The sequence below is a fragment of the Felis catus genome, chromosome E2 (genome assembly GCF_018350175.1).
Source record: "Felis catus isolate Fca126 chromosome E2, F.catus_Fca126_mat1.0, whole genome shotgun sequence".
Classification (NCBI taxonomy): Eukaryota; Metazoa; Chordata; class Mammalia; order Carnivora; family Felidae; genus Felis; species Felis catus.
This window is the reverse complement of record NC_058382.1, coordinates 61,077,000-61,097,331: the sequence shown is the minus strand read 5'-3', so window position 1 is coordinate 61,097,331 and position 20,332 is coordinate 61,077,000. Positions and strand designations below refer to the sequence as shown.

The 20,332-nt window shown below is 60.6% G+C and overlaps 1 protein-coding gene and 1 long non-coding RNA gene across 28 annotated transcripts in view; one reads left to right on the top strand and one right to left on the bottom strand.

Moving 5' to 3' along the window:
* ANKRD11 (ankyrin repeat domain 11) overlaps window positions 1–20,332 on the top strand; it is a 178,631-nt gene that overhangs the window by 145,382 nt on the left and 12,917 nt on the right. For 20 of the 25 annotated variants that reach the window (XM_045046560.1, XM_045046561.1, XM_023245509.2 and 17 more), the window contains 6 exons: window positions 325–469; window positions 6,366–6,504; window positions 16,201–16,371; window positions 16,472–16,675; window positions 17,845–17,987; window positions 20,143–20,290. In XM_045046560.1, coding sequence (XP_044902495.1) covers window positions 383–469; window positions 6,366–6,504; window positions 16,201–16,371; window positions 16,472–16,675; window positions 17,845–17,987; window positions 20,143–20,290 — 892 coding nt within the window. In that variant the 5' untranslated portion in view covers window positions 325–382. Of the gene's footprint in view, window positions 1–324; window positions 470–503; window positions 1,072–6,365; window positions 6,505–15,663; window positions 15,761–16,200; window positions 16,372–16,471; window positions 16,676–17,844; window positions 17,988–20,142; window positions 20,291–20,332 lie in introns of those variants that run through there. The other 5 variants (XM_045046563.1, XM_045046566.1, XM_045046562.1 and 2 more) reach the window with 3 other exon arrangements.
* Window positions 10,398–20,146, bottom strand: LOC123382334. Of its 3 annotated transcripts, none has more exons than XR_006590559.1 (3): window positions 18,134–20,146; window positions 12,836–15,742; window positions 10,398–12,556 (listed from the first exon to the last, which is right to left on the bottom strand). It is a non-coding gene; the product is annotated as an uncharacterized LOC123382334 (long non-coding RNA). The 3 variants fall into 3 exon arrangements; XR_006590558.1 differs by having other exon boundaries at window positions 10,398–13,890; window positions 14,094–15,742; XR_006590557.1 differs by having other exon boundaries at window positions 10,398–15,742; window positions 18,134–18,317; window positions 18,573–20,146.

Here is a 20,332-nt window from a genome sequence, read left to right as displayed (position 1 = left end):
CTGCGCGGGAAGGGGGCTGCTCTCCTAGAGGATGAGTAGGGTCGAGGCCATGGCTTAGAGGGTGCACCTGGGATGTGATCTTGCCCGGGGGGGCAGGGGAAGGGCCCCCAGAAGAACAGGGCCAAGCTCTGCATCTTGGAGTATACCTCCACTCCCTGGGCAGTCAGTCCTGAGGTCCCCTCCTGGGCACCTGTCCCCGCGTGGAGCACAGCCCATCAGAGCAGCACATGACATTCAGTCCGTTCTGGGGCACGGACTTGAGATTGGCTGGGCCTTGTCTGCATTGACCCTGATTGACCCTCTGTGTTCTCTCTTTTGGAGCAGACGGTTGATGACGAAGCGATGGCGGTATAAATGAAGATCGGGTGAGGGGAGAAGAACGATGCCCAAGGGCGGGTGTTCTAGAACACCACAGCACGAAGACTTTTCCCTCAGCAACGACATGGTGGAGAAACAAACGGGGAAAAAGGTAACGCCTGAGCTGCCCTCCTCCTTGCTGGCTCCCCAGTGCTGGACACTCGCCTGCTCTGGCTGTCCGTCCGTCCCCGTTCCCTCTGCGGCCGTGGTGAGACAGAGACCATCTGCTCTTGCCAAAGAGGACCTTGATCTTAAGGATGTGCTCGCGACTCGGGGACCGAAGTTAAGCTTTAAATTTGATGTTCCTGTACACGTAACCGAGACGTGTGTCTCGTAGTGGAGATGATGTCATTTTGGCCTGTTTCTGGCTCTCGGGGCCACAGATGCCTGTCATGGCTTCGTTGAAACCAAGTCTGTCGTTCAGCCATCTTTGCCTTTTCCTGAGCAGAAACTCTGTGGGGTATGTTCTTTGACTTCCAGTTTGGCTCATTCTGCATGTGAATAGGAAAAGGCAGTATAACTCTAAATTCCCCTGTCTTAGAAGAGTGCTGTCAACTCTGGGCTCCAGGTACCCCTGTCCTGCAGCCTGGGGTGCCACTTGTGAGCGTGGACTTGGAGTCGGACGGAAGGAAGCAGGTGCAGGCCCTGCCGGGTGCTCTGTTTGTGACCGCGAGCACGTCTGCAGCAGGGACACCCGTGGCTGTGCTGTTGCAGGTGAGGTAAGGGCCATGCTGCCTCGCCCGTGGCGCGGCACTGCCCTCGTCGCCACCTTCGGTCTTGACGCGTCCCTGTCTCCCTTGATGCCCGCGTGACAGGCCATCTGCACGGTGGCCTGCGTGACTCTCGTCCCCGGTGCTGGTCTTCTGAGCTGCCTCCCTGCCCCGTCTGTCTCAGCACTTGGGTATGAACGGAGATTCTCTTGTCGGTGCACCTGCCGAGACGTCTCCGGTGGTGCCTGGTTGGGTGGGGTATGTCTTCCACGTGAGGACAGAGTGAGCAGAGCCGTGCGGCCCATTGGTTTAGGTGCAACGTGGATCGGGTCGTGAACATCGGCTTCGGTGCTCGTCAGGGTGGCCGGGCCTCTGAGGCCCTGGCGTCTGGGCATTTGTGGCTGCACATTCTCTCCCACTTGTCCTGTCCCCCAGCACCCAGTGCAGTAACGGGTGGGAGCCACGGCATGGAGCTGTGGGCAGGCCGAGGCTTGCGCGTGGCCCGAGCTCGCATAGGAGAGGTGTGCGTGCCCGGGAGGCCTGTGGAGGGTCCGGGAGCAGCTCGTGATGGGCGTGCCCGCGAGGAGCTGGAGCCGTGGGGACAGATGTGCGTGGGGGACCTTGGTAGCTCCCACTCTGGGACACTTTCGCCCCGAGTGGCCAGGTTGTCCTTGGTGGTCATGGTCCCCGAGTCTGCGTGTGGATTGCGTGGTCACAGGACCAGGGAGCGGCCCCGCGCAGCCCTACCCCGGCTGGCTCCTCCACGTGGGTGGGCAGCAGGGGCTCCAGACTGCTGTGTCCACCGGCCCGGTTCTCCGTGTGCACGGCCTGCCCAGAAGGACTCGCCAACCCAGGTGGCGCCAGAAAAGGTGTCCAGAGCTCCGCACCTGTCTTGAAGGGGCGGCTGTGTGGGCCTTGTGCCCTCCCGGCTGCCTTCTAACACAGGGCTTGCTCCAGGCCGGTGCGAGTCGCTTTCTTTTACGGGAGAACGCTCACTGGGCCATAGGGGCCCGCTGGGGTCCGCAGGGGCAGCCCCTACGCATTTGCCACCGGAGATGTGTGAGTTTGGCTCTGTTATTTTCTGAAGTAAGGTAGCTTTGTACTTTTTTTTGCCCCTGTGCCAGCCAAGATAAACATTTTCTTAGCTCCTGTGGCGATCCCCGTTGTGCTAGCGAGGGAAGCCCAGCAAACCCGAGTGAGCTCCCTGCCGCAGCCCAGCTGCTCAGCCAGCTTCTGAAGCCACGTGTGCGCCGAGAGTCTTGTCAGAGCTGCTGCGCGTCTCAGGGGTGAGCCCCTGACCCTCTCTGGTTATGTGGCACGTGTTTGGTCTCCCTGCACGGCCAGTGAGGTGAGGAGTTGGGACCCAAGGACTGTCAGCGCTTCTGGTGAAATAGAGGTCATGTCTTCTAGTTCACTTTCAAAACCTGGGCTGAATCCCCATCCGGATCAGAATATGTAGCACTGTCACCGTCCTGGGAGGTCCCCAACGTGGGTTACCATGGAGGAGTCTCCCCCCGGGGGGGCTTGTAAGAGGGACGAGCTGGTCACTATCACGTCCGACTTAGAGGGCCTTCCCCGTAGCAGCCCCTCCCTGGCTCGCTGTGCGGTTGCCATGGACGAATGTCCAGCCACTTCCGGACGCGTTCTGCCACCCAGGAGCACTCGGGCCGCTCCTGCGGGGGCGCGGCAGGTGATGGCGCGAGCGCGTGCACGCTGGTAGACCCGGTTTGGCAGTTTGTCAAGGTGACCGCCTCAGTTCTGCGCCCCAGACGCTGGGGAAGTTGAGGCCGGCCCCTGTCCCTGTCACACAGCTGGTTTGGCTCTCCTCTAGCCACCCGAGGGGGAGTGGGGGGGACCTTGCTGGTTCACCTGTGTCCCTCTCTGTGAGGGTACTCTCCTGTCCCTTCAGTCTGTGATTCACGTGGGGCCAATGTTTGCCACCTAAGGTGGGGGCCCAGTGTTCATTTCCTTCCCTGTGGGTGTTCACATGGTCACCGTCACTTACTGGAAAGCGTCCCTCCCCCGCCTTTGTCCTCTGCTCTTCCTTCTGAACCTTTGGCCCTTGGTCCACGACCCCCTCGAGCGGCTGCTAGAATTTTAGTCTGGTTGTCTGCAGTTCAGTCTGCCAGACTTTGTTGTTCTCCAGAATCGTCTTTGCTAATTTTGACCCTTTGCATTTCCATATATGTTCTGGAATAAGCCGGTTGATTTCCAAAGAAAGCCTGCTGGTATTTTGACAGGATCACTTTGAACGCAAAGATGGGTCCGGAGAGAATTGCCACATGAACAGTTTTTGCATTTTCTGACCCACCAACATGGGTGTTCCTCCATTTTTAGAAGTCTTCATTTTCTTCAGAAATGTGTTCCAATTGTGTGAAGGACTTAAACATCTTTTGTTAGATTGTCTTGTGTATTTGATGTCTTTTGATAGTAACCTAAGTGATATTTTAACGTTATTTTCCAACTGTTGCTTGTCCATAAAAACCAGCTACTTTTCTGCATCTAGCAGCTCCTGATTCACCTATTAATTTGAATGGCTTGATTTTCACACATATACTCATGACATCTTAAGACTAATACGTTGTTTTTGCTGAGGGAAAGTGGCGGGGACAGGATTGAGCCAAATCCGATTCCGGAGGAGATTGTGTCTGGATTCGGCAACTGAGCACAGGGGTCCCGTCTGCTCCCGGGAGCCACTCCGGGAGGCTGTGTGTGCCGGTGCCTTTCTGACACTGGAACTTTCCGTTCGTGGCTGGGCTGGACTTGGTTTATCCATTTGCCCTCTGAGGGGCGGTTGTGAAGTTTCGTTTCTATTGTTTTGAGCAGGAGTGCTGTTCGTGAGCACAGGGCCTCTGTGCCTTGACGTTGTTTGGATTTCCCGCCAGCAACAGCTCTGCCGCGTTCTTGACAGCGTTTGATGCAGCCAACCTCTCATTTTATTATTTGTTTTAACTTTTCTTTATTCTGAGAGCTAGAGCAAGCATGAGCGGGGGAGGGGCAGAGGGAGAGGGGGACAGAGAGTCCCAGCAAGGCCCCGAGCTGTCAGCACAGAGCCCAACATGAGGTTTGAACCCCCGAACCGTGAGATCTTGACCTGACCTGAAGCCAGACTCAGCCCCTCCTGTTAGCTGCTCTGGTCGCGGCATTGGTATCTCCTCCTGGTTTTAGTTTGCATTATCCTAATGCAGAACATCTTCCCAAATGTGAGTCAGTTACGTGGATAGTTCCTTTGCAAAGCGCACATTCAGATTTTTTGCTCATTTAGAAACAGTTGTTACGTTCTGCAGTAGCTGTGGTGATCCTTACCCCTCCCTCTTAGAGGAGACACCCCCTTGTCGGCCGTCAGGTGTTGGGGACCTTGCGCCTGTGTGCCAAGAGCTCTTGTCGGGATCAGTGTTGAATTTTATCACAGGCTTTTTTGCAACTGTTGGGGTGGTCATATGATTTTCTTTATTTACATTGATTTCTTTTTAAGTTTGTTTATTTTGAGAGCGCATGAGTGAGTGTGCATGCGTGGCAAGCGGGGGGAGGGCCGAGGGACAGAGGGGGAGACAGAGAATAATCCCACGCAGGTCCCTTGGTGTCAGTGTGGAGCCTAACACAGGCTCGATCTCATGACCCTAGGATCATGACCTGAGCCGAAATCAAGAGTCTGATGACCCACGGAGCCACCCAGGCGCCCCACGTTACGCTGATCTTCGAAATTTCTTGCATTCCTGAATGCTTTGTGATTGCTATTATTTATATCATCTCTTTTATATACCCATAGGTCAGACTCGCCAGGAGCATTCTTGGTGGGAAAGTGTTTACACAGTTCGGGGGTTTTGCTGGTGGGTGTTCTTCGGTCAGGGCTAGGGGTGGCAGGGTGCAGGCCATGAGGGGCATGTCTGTGCAGCCCCGTCTCCCAGGATCCCTTCCTCATCCCTGCCCTGGGCCCCTCTCTGCACTCCACGTGCCCTCGAAGCTGGCAGTGTGTTCCAGCAGCAGTGTCCCTGCTCATTTGAGGGTCTCCCGTTGACTGCCGTGGTTGGTAGATGCTAGCTGCTGAAGCCGGAGGGCTGTCAGGAGCGTGGGCCGTAGGGACCGTGGCTGTGCTCAGTCCTGGCAGGTGGCGCCTCCCAGGAGCAGCCCCAAGGACCCCTGCTGCTGTGGGGGTGGCATGGGCGCGTGGCTGTGGCTGGACCACGTTTGCTAACAGCTTCCCCGGGGAAAATTGCAGGGAACCAGCTTCCCGGCGGGGAAGGGAGCCAGCTCTGCATGTCCCGCCCACGTCAGCCCTCTGCGTGCCCCTCGGAGCCTCTTGCTGTACTGTGGACGGGGCCGGGAGGCGGGGGGTGGTGCCGTGCCACAAGCGCACGGGGCCAGCGTGTTGGTTAGAATTGTGGAGGACCCCACCGAGCTGTCCCCACCCAGGACGGTGTCGTCAGCCAGGGCTCTGGGGGGTCCAGGGCTGTCAGCTACTGCAGCCGGCAGGGGGCCGGGGGGGATGGGGGGGGGGCTCCTGCCTCCGCTCGGTGCCGGGTCCATCACCACCCACCCTACCGCCACCTGCACTTTGGGATAGGGCTGCCCCACCCCTGCCCTCTGGGGCCCTAGGCACCTTCCGCTTCCACACGGGACCTGCTCATCCTGAGTGGGTGCTGTCATTCTGCGGATGGCGGCCCCGGGGCAGGTTTGGTGCTGACTCACCCGTGTCGGCCCGGCCCGCTGGTCAGGACGGCGCTGGGATGCGGGCTTCGTGATCCTCACCCCGCAGCAAAGCCACCCCGAGACTAGAATAGGAAGGAGGTGATGGCAGCACGTCTCCCCCCTTCTCCCCCACAACCGCCACAGGGCTTTGGCCCGCAGGATCTGTCCCCGAGAGCCACCCCCTGGTGTCCCGGGCAGGCCCCTTCCGGGAAAGGAGGGGCGCAGCACCTGGGGGAGGCCCTGCGGGCAGAGGAGCTCGGAGTGGAAGACAGGACTCTCTACCCGCCAGCACTGCCTGTTCACGGCCGGCTCTTTTCCCCCTTATTTAATCCCTCCCTGGGAAAGCCGCACTGGAGGCAACTTGTGTCTCTCTGGTGTCTTGCTGATGATGGTCCGGTTTCAGGATGACCAGCGGGGCTGCCTGGGGCCAGAGGAAGGTGCAGGAAGCCGCGTGTGCTTATGTGGGCCCGGAGGGCGGGAGGTGCTGCCGATTGTCCACACACGAGATTTGCTCTACTGGGCACGTGAACTGAAATCGTAGTAGATGTGAGGACTCTGAAAACTTAATCTGGGAATGACGTCTTCTGAAAGCGTCGCTTTCTTTTCTAGGATAAAGATAAAGTTTCTCTGACCAAGACCCCAAAGCTGGACCGCAGCGATGGAGGGAAGGAGGTGAGGGAGCGAGCAACCAAGCGGAAGCTGCCCTTCACTGTGGGGGCCAATGGAGAGCAGAAGGACTCGGACACAGGTACAGGCGCTGCCCTCCCTCCCTGCTGACCACCCCCGCCTGACTCTCCTCCTCCACAGAAAGTGTGCTGGCCTCCCTCCCTCAGGCGTCTCCTGACACTGGTCCCTGCCTGGGGTGGGCCGCCAGGACAGGGCCCCCCCCAGCCTCTCTGCACCCCTCGGCTTTGCACCAGGACTCTCTGAGGAGTTGTGCTAGAGGCCTGGGTGGGGTCCAGAGCGAGCTGCAAGGACATCTCTGTTGTTGATGTTCGGGCTGACTCGGTGCGGACAGGAAAGGCTCACACGCAGGGAACCCCCCAGGAGTGCCAGGCAGGAACACTCCCCCGGGCAGGCTCCTGGTATGTGCCCAGCTGTGACCATCAGCGTGGGCTCCTCTGCCCTGAGGTCCCCGGGCCCCCCTGGCTCTGTCCAGTCCCCTGAAAGTCCTGTGTTGGAGAATAAGCGTGTTTTCCCTTAGGGCTACAAAAGCGCACAAATTAAACCCAGTTGTTTGAAATAGAAGCCAGAGGGAGCACTGAGAGGGAGCCAGAGTCAGTGCAGTTTTCCCGCGGGTGTGGCGGGGCCTGGGGTGCAGGGCAGGGCTGTGCACGTGTGCGTGTGTGTGCGTGTGTGTGCGTGCGTGTGCGTGTGTGTACGTGAACGTGAGTCTGCACACAGCGTGCACTTCTGTCTCTGTATGTGTGTGTGTGCGTGGGGGGCTAATAACACTGGGCGCACACACTTGAAAGTCAGTGCCTTCTTGAGCAGCTCTTGGGGCCCATGCTTTCTCCTGCCAGCCCAAGCTCCCTCTTCCTCTTGACCTCCGTGCTCAGGGGCCTGCCCAGCCTGCCGGTCATCTGACTGCTCTGTAGACATGTGAACCATTCGCGGGCACGGGCGAAAAGGGCCACACAGCACCCAGGGGGCCATCGAACCTGCGGTGAATTCAACCAGAGGGCAAGGAACAGAGGCCCCTGCCAGAAATGGGTGTGGATGGGGCTTCCTGCGTGTGAGGGTCCACGTCAGGTAGCGGGAAAGTGGGCAGGGCCTGAGACCAGATAAGCAGGCTAGAAAATGGGGAGAAACGGCAGAGGGAACAGCCTGGAAATGTGTTTGTGCCGTGGCTTTTATTCACGAGGTCATAGGTCCCTCCCCCGCTTCCTCCTGTGCAGGAGCTCCCTGAGCATATGTCCAGTCATGTAAAAGCCAGAGAAGTGGGCTTGGTTTTGCCGGCAAGGATATTGAGGAAGGTTGTGAGCCCCCCAGGGGTCCTTCACGAGGGTTCGACGTGGCCCACGGCTCCTGTGGCTGAGCTGGCACAGCGGGGACAGGGAGGGGCCCGCGGATGCATGTGGGTGCCCTGGGCTCGCAGACGTTTCTGTGGGTCAGGCTTTAGGCCCAGAGGAAATGAGGGCAGTTAGCGCAGCCTGGACGTCCTCCCTCCTGTTTGTGGTGCCGACACCAGTCTTAGTGGTGGGGGGCCTGGGGTTGCTATTTGGTCGTCAGCTGTGTGGGTGCTGGGGGTGTGAGGCTGCCGTCTGGCTTCCGGGATGTTCCTGTAAATGCCCCAGCAGCCTCGCTGTGAGTTAGGGAACCGCTGTTAAGAGCCGCTTCCTGAGAGAACTTGCTGTCTGAGCTGCGCATGCGCCTGGGTAGGCGGCTGCTCTCGGGCTGTCGGCTCTGCTCTGCTGGGGAGGACTTCTTGGCACTTCCCGCTTCATCTTCCGCTGGCTTCTTGGGCTCCTGTGCTTCCGGCCGGCCTTCTGGATTCGTCTGTTGCTGGCCAGTGTTTCAGCGAGAGGCTGCCAGGTGGGTTCGCCTGAACCCACCTGGGTCCTCTGGGGCGTCCGGGAGACTCTCGGGGCGCGCAGGGAGTGCGCCCGTTGTTTCTCTGTGAGTTGTGGGTCCAGGTGAAGGCAGGGAAGGAGTCACCGTTGGGTAGGAAAAAAGCGAAGAACATTTAAAAAATAGAATTTCCCGGCCAAGGACTATGTTACAGAAATCTAAATACATATGAAATATGGTGTTTGCCCTCCTGTTATGATCGTTTTGGGGGCCGGTTTTACATCGGCTACATCTGCTTTGTTAAGATAACACAGCTAGATTGTCCAGTGAGAGGATTCTTCTGCGCATGTCGTGCAGGACTTGAATCAGGAGCCTGAGATTTCGAACTCGAATCTGTATGCGTCACACACAGGACTGGGAAGCGGGCTGTGGGGCCCCCGGCTGGCCCCGGAGGCCTCGGTCCCGTCTGCACCTCTGCCGAGCGGAGTGCCCGAGCCGGGTGCAGACTCTGAGAGCTGCACACCTCTGGCCAGGTGGTTCCCGGCCGCTGGGCTGTGCCTCCCCCACCGAGTCAGGAGGCAGAAGCCACGCGGGGAAAGACTGAAGGAGTGAACTGTGGGTGCCGAGTGACTGAGATTGGGGGACTCCAGTCCCCTCGGGGCCAGGCCGGGTCTGCTCGAGGTTCCCTGTATCCCCCCCCACCCTGCCCAGCCCCCTGCTCCTGCTGTGTCCCTCCGGCGCCCTCTGCTGGGAAGATGCGGCCCTGCGCTCACCGGGAGGGGAGAGCCGCGGAAGGCTCCAGAACTCGGGGCCCTGAGCGACAAATAGCCTCCTCAGCTGTGCCCCCCAGGTGGGAAGAAGAGGCTGCTGAGCCCCCTCCTAGGGACCACCGAGCCACCGGAGAGCATTGTCCTGGTTCCTCGACCCCCGTGAGGGGCCTCCGCAGTGCTTAGTCAGGCCTGGGGGCGGCCTGCCAAGAGCAATACGGCTCGTCTGTGGTGAAAGCTGGACACACTCTGCATCCAAGCCAGACCGCCGCAGGTGGTTGGTCACTTTAGCTGCCCACAAGGCACCCCGGACAGCTCGTCCTTCCGGAGCCAGGTCTGTCTGGGAGCAGGAGGGACGGGCCGCGTGTGCTTGCCCAAAGCAGCCTGGCGTCTTCTAGGAAAAAGAAGCTCGGAGACGGCTCCTCCCGTGGCTGCTGGGGAAGGCAGCCTGCCCCCTCCCCGCTGAACAGGAGGCGGAGGCCTCACAAGGTGGCCTCTCCCGGGCAGGTCGCCTGAGGCCCGCTGCCCAGTCTCCACTTGCGGTGTTGGTGATGAAATTCTACGATGTGTGCGCTTGCTTCAAAGTATACTAATCTGTCTACTTTGTGTATGATTAAATTTCTCCTCAGCTTAAATCTGTAAGCAAATGTTTAGGCTCATTTCCGTGCCCACCCACCCTCTTCAGGCTTCTGCATGAGCCCACTGCTGTGTTGCAGTTTTCCGTCCTTTAGTGTGGACGTAAGCCCCGCTACTTCCTTCCCGAAGCCACTTCCTTCCCGAAGCCACCAAGGTGGGCCCTGCCCGTCCCCAGAGGCCACACAGCGCCCTCTCTCCCACCCGCCCCGCCATGCCCTTCAGAGCACCGCCCCATCAGAAGCATCGGGAACTGCCTGTTCTCAGTACCTGAACGTTTCTTTGTAGCAATGAGAAATTAAGGTTTGTTTTATTTTGTGAAAAACACTCTTGTGTCCAGTATCTGGATGTTTATTCAGCAGTGCTGACATGTGAGCTACTCGTGCGCTCTGCGTTAGGGGTCTGGGGACACTCCCGTATTTACTGAAATCACGGTCACCCTGGTTCCGTAAGATCGGAAGGGGTGGCTGTTGTGACTTCTCCTCTGGGACTGTCCCTGTCTGGGGAAGGACTCTGGCTCCACTGCTGCGCGCTGGAGGCGGCATGTACGTGACCGTGAAGGGCTTCTCTGCTCACTCCCTGGCTCTCCAGGCGCTGCCTGTGGTGGTGGGGGGAGCTGCAGGGGAGCCTCTGGCTGGAGAGGACATGTGCCACCCACAGGGACACCTTTTCTGCATTGTTTTTCCTCCCTAAACTTGGACAGTTTCTTCCTGTACGGGGGGGGGGGGGGGGGAGTGTGGACTGGCCAAGGAAGGCTCTTTATACTTAAAATTCCTGATGTTCCCCATTTGCAGAATAGGTGGGAGTCTGCAGGGCCAGACCCTCACGACCACCCTGGGTTCTGTGACTCACAGGGAGGAGTCCCTAGGACCATGACTGACAAAGCATGGAGTGCAGTCCAGGGGAGCTGGCTGCAGCTTCCAGAGCCCTACTAGGGGGAGCCTGGGCTGCAATGTGGCTACTCAGCCCGGTGGTGCTCCCAGGGTCTGGGGCAGGCGCTGACCGACGGTCAGAGGCTTGTACAGACCGGCCCGGGGCTGGCAGGGTTGATGGCACGGTTCGTACGTTGGTGCAGGTTTGGATTAGGGTTTATTTCGCTTTATTTTTAAAAGTCCTCACCGTGCTTTGGTGCCATGAAAAGGGGTCAGTGTTTGTCAGGTTGTGTTGTGGGCTGTTGATGCCAGCATCGCTTTCTCATACCCTGGCTTCCTCCTCACGGCTGTGACAGCCCTCACTGAATTTCCCAGCGTCTGTGGAATGAGGACTGTGGTCCCCCTTGACTAGAGGCCACCCACCCAGCCCATGACCTGGGAGAGCCCCACCTGCACCGCAGAAGGCAGACATTGGAGATGGACCCCAGCCCTTCTCTTTTGGGACAGAGGAGACCAAGACCAGAGAAGTCAGGGGCTTGCTGAATATCCCCTCTGTCTTAAGTGACCGCTGGTGGCAATTGTCTTTAAAGGAAAGAGAGAAGTGGGTACAAACCAGGAAGGTGGAGGGAAAAGCCAGACAAAACTCAAGTGCCCCCATGCAGACTGGGGGGGGGCGGGGAGGACCCTTGAGTCCTGGTCCTGCAGCATCTGGAGAACCTGAGTGTGAGGCCGGACAGAGACACGCCCCCTTGCGGCTCCCTGCCTGATGTGGGTCGTCTCCAGCGTGCACGCTGCCCTGGCAGAAGTGGTCTTCCAAAAGCCTCTTGACTTTGGGATCGGGCCCTGTGTTGGTATGGGTGCGGGGTGCCCCCGGTACGCCAGCACCCTGCCTGCCGTCGGCATTGCCTGAGCTCCTCCTGGTATCTCCGGGAGCTCTGCGATCCCACAAGCGCCCCACCGGATGCCCTCCTGTGGAGTGGGGTCCAAGAAGTGTTGACGTCGTATGGTTTCGTGGTGGGGTGTAGGAGGTGGAGGTTTCCCTTTGGACCAGTGTGCTGGACTTTGTCTCCTGAAAAGCCCTCTTCTGGAACAGCCCAGAAGTCAGAGGTGGTGAGTGATGACCGAACGAAGGACTGGTTGTGAGCGCTCCAGGGCCCTGGGGGCTGAGGACAGTGGGAGTCAGCTGCCGGCCTCAGGCCCCTCGGGGCCACAGTGGACAGGCCCCTGAAAGCCACATCAGGGACACCTCAGGCTGGAAGGCACCATCCCTGAGCCAAAGCCCTCCGTCTCCTCCGGCTGGCATCCAGACGGGGCAAGGGGCTTTGAGAGCTGTCCCCGGAAACGAGCCCCATCCAGTCCCAGACCAGAGCAAAAGCCAGCCCTCTCCAGAGACATTGGCTTCCGTGCAGTGTCCCGGCCCCAGTGTTCAGCCAAACACTAGTGCCGGGTCAGAACCACGTACCACGTGGAAGACACTGCCATCCTGAGACAGAACCAGCCCCGGGGACCTTGCGTGGGGATGACTGGATACAAAGCACGGGTCAGTAGGGTGCAACAGAGGAGAAATTGAAAACGTGAGCAAGGAACAAGGCGCTGCCAGAAAACACCACGTAGATTTTTAAAAATACAAAACGGAATACATGGAAATGAAAATTGCCAATGGAATTAAAAATTCAACGGGCAGATCATATAGCTCATTAGATGCGACAGAAGAAAGAATTGGTGGCTTGGATAGTCGTAAGCAAGCAGATCGCCTGCACCGAGGTATGGAAAGAGGAGGAGGAAACGAGAGAGGTTCAGGATGTGGACGAGAAAGCAGACTTGGGCCTTTGTGAGACGGGGTCCTCGGGCATCGGGGCGCACTGTGCCGGGGGCAGGACACGGGTGGGTGTGCGCGTCAGCATGTGCCGGCCAGATGGCAGAGGCAGGTGGCACTCCTGCCCGGCTCCGTGAGGAAAGCCGTCTCACTGGCACACCTGCCTCCTTGCTGCCAGGTAACTGCGGTGACATCCACGTTCTGCTGGGGAGGGAAACGCAGTGGCAGGAAGTGGAGTCTGAGAACCATGGTCTCTTCAGCCCCCGCCCCCCCGGGAAGGCCGCACTCTAGCCCGCCAGCCGCGGTGGTGTGTGGAGGGAGCGTGTTCCAGAAGGCCCGGGTTGGTGGGATGGGCTGCGGAGAGTGGGGACCTGCGTCCGCCGACTGGGTGGCCGCACCCGGGCAGGGGTGACACGGTGGGGCACCGACGGCACAGACCGCGGCAAGCTGGCACCATACAAAAATCCCAGATGGTGTCACCTCAGCTGTTTTCCTGACAGCGACGCGGGGGAGCTGTCCGGGCTCGGGTGAAACCATCATCTCCCACCAGGACCACAGCTGGGCTGACCGGACGGGGCCGGGAGGGCGGGGGGAAGGCCCCAGCCTTGAGAGCTGCTCCAGCTCCGCCACCGTGAGGACGGGGGTGGCCGGCCTCCTTCCCGGGCCTCTGCAGAGCCCTCGGAGCCCCCAGAGGCGTGTCCAGGCTGCAGGCCAGTGGCCCGTCCCTGCCTGCAGGTCACTGCAGGGAGGCTCCACAGGTAGGCCTGGAGGGCCACCTCGACCTGCCAGGTTCGCTCTGCTCTGCAGCCTGGCACGGGCCGCTGGGAGTTCCTGGAGTCCTCCTTCGCTTCTGGTTGGATATTAGAAACAAAAACGAGCAGGATGCCAGAGAGGCTCTCGGGTTGTCCTGAGAGGTCGCTCTGGGTCATAGCTCCTCTTCTGGCGAGTGGGCGCCCCCCCACCCCCCAGCTGGGGCTGGGGGTGCAAAGGTAGGCTGGGCAGCCTCCTCCCCACCCCCACCGCCCTGTTGTGGACACCCCATCACAGGCACAGCAGCGGCTGGGAAGAGGGGCAGGTGACCCTGACCGCATGTCACTTGGCTCCTCTGGCCAGAAGTCCGAGCTGCCCTGGGCCCCCCGCACCCGAGGCCACATGCCACCTGGCTGGACTCAGGCCCTCTGGGTACCGGGAGGTGTGGGGGCTGGTGGAGAGAAGGGTGTCTTAGAAGGTGGGATTCTATTTGGGGGCTTTTTCCTGTGGTGACACTCAGAAGACGTCCTCCCGTTAACGCCCCCGAGACCCGTGTGGGGAGGTGGGCTGTGCCAGGCCCCTCCCACCAGGAGGGAGTCAGTACCTTCCGCTTCCCTGAGCATCGTCCAGCCTCAGCCGGGCTCTTGGCCACAGAGGGGAGGGAGGCCCGGTGCGGCGGGCACACTGAGTCTCTTCCTGAGACCGCGGGCCTGGTGTGGTGCCGTCACGTCCTGCTCCGCGGTGGGGGACGGTCTGTTGCCGCAGAAAGCCCTTTGGGCGCAAGGCTGTGGAGGTGTTCGGCTGCCACTCCCAGGAAGGGTGTCTCTTGGGACCCCCGCCACCCCCCACCCCCGACCGCTAGGGAGTCTGCTGCCTGTGTTGTCACTTGAAGACAGTGACTGCAGTGCCCTTGTGCCCGGTCCCTCTGGCACCTCAGGGTCCTGTGGGGTCTGTTCTGAGGACGCGCTGCCCACACCCAGCTTCGCACCTCCCTAGGCCTGCCCCAGAGAGCAGAGATGGGCCACCGGCCTTGTCCTCTGAAGTTACTTCGTGTAATTTGCAGATGTCCCCATGAGCAGGAATCCTCGTGTGGCACGTGTTTCTCTGAGCTCTGCTGTCTCCCTCCTCCAGCGGACTTCCTCTCTCCGCGGCCCCCAGGGAGGCGCAGGGGCCCGGAGAGGCTGGAGGCTCTGTGGTTGGAGACCAAGCGGTGGTTCCTAGGAGACTGGGTGGAAATCGGGTCCTGATTGTGGAGCAGGGCTGTGTGCACGTGCCTTCCTGCTGCTGTCCTGACACCAGGGCCCCGTGTTGGAGACACCAAGCTGGTGGGGCATCTGTGTCCGAGTCATAAAGCAGGAGGTCGGCTCGTGTGTCCTGGGGGCATGGGCCTTGTTTCTGTCATTGTTTGTACTCAGGCTGTGCGCAGGAGCAGCGCAGGGCAGAGCGGTCACCATAGAGAAGGGGGGGGGTGGTTAGTGGAGCACTCGGCCGTGTGAGAACTTTTAAACCCGATGCCCTGATTCGGGGAGTGTGTTCCAGAAAGCTCGGGTTGGGTGGGATGGCCCCGAGTGACTGCGAAAGTGTGGCTTAACTTCTCGGGACCTCGTGGGGCCACCGGGCAGGGCTGCTGCTATGTGTGTGGTTCCTTGCCCTGTGTAGAGGCTCCGGGGAGGCTGCCATCCTCACCCCTGCGCCTGCCAGCTTGTAGGCAGAACAGGGGACAGGGTGGATAAGCTGGGGTCCTTGGTCACAGATGAGGAGCGTTCTGGAGCTTTCTTCCTTTCTCGAGCCCGGGCCTCATGGGTTGGTTAGAGACTCATCGTGGCCGGGGTGCCTGGGGAGCCTGTGTTGCAGCGAGTCACAGTGTGGTTTCTGAAAGGGCCGATCGCAGTACTTTCTAAGGAAGTAGCTCACAGAAAACTCTTCTTGAGAAAATGGAAAACGACGCATCTGTGGGCTGGGGATGTTGTCCTGGAGTCGGGCAGGCGGGGCACACGGGAGCCTGTCCGGTCCATGTCTCCCAGACAGCACCCGCCTCCCCAGGGCAAACCAGAGCCAGCGAGCCAGCCGAGGGCCCGGAGGGGGTCCTCTCTGACGTGCGGAGTGGAGAGCAGGAGGCCCCCCTCCCCCGAGGAGAGTTTCAGGACCCCAAGTCTCCCATGGTGACCCTCCTTCCCTGGCTGCAGTTTGCACCGTGTGACCTAGAACACCCCCTAGCCAGCCCGGCCCCCACACCAGGGCCCCACCCAGCACGCACGGGGGCAGTGTGGGGAGGGCTCCAGGCGCCTGGTGGATCCCCAAATCCCCCGCAGGAGGGGCACGAGGGCGAAGGAGGACAGTGAGCTTTGGCTCCGGGTTCACGGAGTCTGGGGGGTGTTTTCTGTCCCTTCCCCCCGCCTCTTCCCGGAGAAGCCACGCGGTGTGTCTGTGCTCAGGGTCGGCAGGGAGCTCTGTAAGGGGTCAGACCAGTGGAGGAGGTGTGCGCTCCGAGGAGGTGGAGACGGAACGGCCGAGCTGTTCCCTCGTGTCTGGTTAGTGCTCTGTGTTGATGCCTTTAGATGCCTCCAGCTCAGTCCATGTCGTGGTACTGCAAGGCTGGTTCGCTCCTCGAAGGGCCATGGCCTGAAATGGAGGTCCCTAGAAGCAAGAAGAAAGGTACAGTACTGACAAGTCGGCCTCGACCTTTTATGTGTTTCTGAACTGTGTTTGCCATTTATATCTGCACTGTGTGGAGGCGGGACGGGGAAGGAGGAACCGGAGTGTGGACACGTGCACTTAACGGACGGAGACCTGTCCCGCGTGAGCCAGGGCCCCAGCGAGGGGCCGTCCCACCGCCTGGCGTGCGGCGGGCCGTCGCGACCGGCCGGTGGGGGCCGAGGCGGGGCAGGCCTCATTGGCTGATGACGAGGTGTTGGAGTTGTCTCTGTTACCGCCGGAGGTGACGACCGGGCGGCTCGGTGCTGCCGCCCCTGTTCTCGCCCTTTCCCTGTGAGCTGTGAGGTGGGAGGCGGGGGCTCCGCGACGCCAGGCAAGGCCGCGGGTCCTGAGGACCGCGTGGCATGAAATGTCCCCCTGTCTCCTCCACCGCCTCACAGAGAAGCAGGGTCCTGAGCGCAAGAGGATTAAGAAGGAGCCCGTCACCCGGAAGGCCGGGCTGCTGTTTGGCATGGGGCTGTCTGGGATCCGAGCCGGCTACCCCCTCTCCGAGCGCCAGCAGGTGGCTCTCCTCATGCAGATGACTGCCGAGGAGTCCGCCAACAGCCCAGGTGAGCCCCCGGTGCCTCGAGGAAGCGGCCCAGGGCCCGGCTGCTTCTGTCACCGGGACACGCCTGGTGACGCCCTGCCTGTCCTCTCCTTGGCCTGCAGTAGACACGACGCCAAAGCACCCCTCCCAGTCGACAGTGTGTCAGAAGGGGACGCCGAACTCCGCCTCGAAAACCAAAGACAAAGTGAACAAGCGGAACGAGCGCGGAGAGACCCGCCTGCACCGCGCGGCCATCCGCGGGGACGCCCGGCGCATCAAGGAGCTCATCGGCGAGGGCGCGGACGTCAACGTCAAGGACTTTGCAGGTGAGCGCTCACGGGCGCCCTCACCCCGCGTGCCCCGAAGGCCCCGCCTGGGGTCCAGGGGTGGAGCCAGGGGCGGGCGGAGGGGGGGGGGTGGTTGCGCACAGGAGTTGGGGGTAGCGGGCAGACCTCGCACTTAGACCAGGGTGATGTGCTGTTGCTGCTGAGGAAGAGGTACTGACGTTTCGGAAAGTATTTCAAAATAAGATCGTTTTCTTATTTTTTATTATCTTTAAGAGAATTGGGGGAATTTTTAGATGCCACTCTGCTGTGTTGTGTAGACCCCAGTTCCGTGGAAGAGGAGTCACGCCCCTGGCACGTTCAGGGAGAGGCGGCCCTGCCTCGGTGCCCGGCAGCCTGGGGGCCGCACCCCCCAGGGAAGAAATGTCTCCGAGAGGGCCCTTTCATTTAAGCCGGAAGTAGGTGTTCCTCCCCCGGCCCGAGACAGCCAAGCTTTATCTGCTTTGAGGGCCGTGTGGTCATGGAGGAGTATTGCCGGGTGTGAACAGGACGCTTGCTCTGTGCCGCAGCATCGGCACGTTCCACAGCCGTTTGTTCCGAGAGCGCGTGGAACGTGAGACCAGCAAAGCGGTCTCCGTGACGAACCTGTCTAGAGTGCACCCACTGCCCTAGTTGATGGGGTTTCTGATCCAAACCTAATGTAGCACCTTGTCTGAAAATACAATTTTCCTAAGGCGAGATTTGCCAAAGCCCTGGAATTTGTGTCCACAGGGTGGCCCCGTTCGCACACTGACATTTGCGGGTGGCCTGTCGAGGCTCTAGTGGAGACGGCCGCCAGAGGAGGCCTCCCCACGTGGCCTCAGCCACGTGCTGCCCAGAGGGCACGTTTCCAAACCTGCAGCTGTGGTCACAGACCCTGCCACCCTGCCCGCAGCCCCCTCGGCCGCTCTCCCTGTACCCTCCACGTGTGTTGCCAGATACGCTGGACTGAGCCTGCCCCACCTCCCGACGAGTCCCCTACCCCAGATTGTGCCCGCAGAGGGTGAACCTGGAGGGTTAGCGAGCTGCACGTCGCGGGGCAGACGGGGCGCCCCAGCAAAGGACACTCAGGGCTTCCCGGGACCGTAGCCCTTCCGCGCAGGGCGCTGCCTCGGGACAGGAGTGGCGTTCTCGAGGATTAAATAACATAGGTCCTAAGTGTCTGTTTCCAGGCTGGACAGCGCTGCACGAGGCGTGTAACCGGGGCTACTACGACGTCGCCAAGCAGCTGCTGGCCGCGGGGGCAGAGGTGAACACCAAGGGCCTAGACGACGACACCCCCCTGCACGACGCCGCGAACAACGGGCACTACAAGGTGGGTGCCTCCCCGCACCCACGTCCCCCGCCGGGCCTGCTGGCCGCCTTGGACGTCATCCTGTCGCTCCCTGTCCTGCCGTCTCTACCGTCCTGCACGTTTGCCCCTCCCCCCCCAACCAGAGCCGTCCTCTCTGACCAGCCCACCTGCTCATCCTGGGTCAGCACCTGGGCGACCTCTTGCTCCATGTGACGGGGCCCTGCTCTGGTCATGCGGGCATGTCTAGGTTTTAGCAGCTGGATGGATGATCATACGGCGGTGGAGAGCGGGGGAGGGGGGGATTCACGGGCTGCTGCCGGCACTGCACTGTCCTTGTCCTTGTGGCATTTACTGTTGGTGAAGCACAGAGAGGTGTAGCCAGTACACAGGAGGACCCTCGTAACCAGTCTGGGAGCAGCGAGTACCCAAGCGCACGGCCTCCCTGAGAGGACTGGCCCCCTTGGGGAAACGGCTGCCTCTGGGTCTGATGCAGGAGACGCACAGAGGTGGCGAGGCTCTTGCTGTGGTCGTTACCAGACCTTTGTGAAGAGGCCCAGGAAGGACAGTGGGGCCTGGCGAGGACAGCGCCTGTAGACCGGAACGCACCTCTGACGCTCTCCTGTAGCTGCTCTGCCCCGTCGCCTTGGGCAGGTGCCAGGGAACTAGCAGCACCCAGCGAGTGGCGAGCAGTCGAAGGATGATGAGTCACACAGTCGGGGGAGGGCTGTGAATGAGAAGATGCCCACGGTGACCGGACGAGTCCGGACACAGATTGTGTACTTGACGTCGGGGCTCTTGGTTAGCTCTTTGGGTTAGATAAAGGCATCGTGGTTATTTTGGTTTTTTAAGGGTCCTTTTAGAGAAATGCTAGAAAAGTTTATGAAATGCCTGGGACCCGCTAGAGTACCCAGGGTGGGGGAGGGATTGATGACACGAGTCTGGCGCTACGTTGGCAGCCGACAGAGTGGGGAAGGACAGGGTCGTCCTCTGAATCTCTGTACTTCTGTAATTGTCCTTGTAAAACTACCTTACGGAACAGACTGTGGAAATACGGGGAGGGGTACAGGGTAGCGGCCCCCGGAGAGATCCCCGTCCAGATCCTGGGACTGTGAATATGTGACCTCACGTGGTAAGGGGACTTCACGGATGGGAGTAAGCAAAAGATCGTGCAGTGGTGACCCTCGATTATCCCCACGGGCCCAGTGCCCTCTGGGGTCCGTGTAGCAGAAACCCTTCCCCAGGAGGGAGGAGACCGTGAGGGCGGCTCGCCCGCGTTGCCAGCCTTGGCAGAAGGGGCCGAGGGACATGGTGGCTTCCAGCAGTCGGGACAGCCCTCAGCAGGCAGACGGCAGGGACACAGGGCCAGTCCCACCACTGCAAGGGACCCCACGCACACGGAAAGGAAGGAGCCAACACCACACATCTGTAGGGTCAGTGAGACCCGTTGCAGACTTGGCGAGACGGAGGGGCTGGTGATTCGCTAGAGCAGCCGTGGGAAACCCGTGCCCGGGAAGCGGGGTCCTGGTGGGGGGAGGCCGCGGCGTCCTAAGCGGGAATGAGCGACGGGGTGTTCCTGGTTAAAGATTGTTTCAACACCGCAGTGTCCGAACTGGGGCCGAGACAGCACTGAACCTGCACTTGAGGGCCGTGAGTCGGCTGCCCCGGGTGTGCGAAGCACACTTGCCGGCTGTAGACGGTTGAGCAGAGCTGCCGCGGGGTCACCTGGACTGTGTCTGTCATTCACAGGACCCCCCCCTTACTGTGTCAAGGCACGGAAGAGGCAATCTTCTTTTCTAAAATAAACGAGAACACAAAACAAACCTACTTGGAAGAAGCTCGCTCTTTGTTTCCTCTGTTCTCTCAGTCCCCGCTCCCCACCAGACCTCCAGAGCCCTTCTTTCCACACCCCGCGGGCCCTGCCGGATGGCGGCTCATCGCTGGCGGGAGACCACGGGGCCGCGGTCGGCCCACCACCGATGGGGAGGACTCTGCACGGGAGCGCAGACCTCCTCCGTGTGGCGGCGTGCTCGGCTGGGGTGGGGGGCCGTGCTGTGGCGGTGGGCGGCTGTTGTCTGGTCGAGCACAGGACTCTAGGAAGCGGCTGCAGTTGTTCCGGCACGGGGGCGCGTCGCGTGCTTCTCGGAAAGCCCCTGACCTGCCGGTTGCTGTTTCGTAGGTGGTGAAGCTGTTGTTGCGGTATGGCGGGAACCCTCAGCAAAGCAACAGAAAAGGCGAGACGCCGCTGAAGGTGGCCAACTCCCCGACCATGGTGAATCTCCTGTTGGGCAAGGGGACCTACACGTCCAGCGAGGAGAGCTCGACCGGTCAGTGGCCGGGAGCCGCACCGCGTGTGCCGGCTGGGGTGG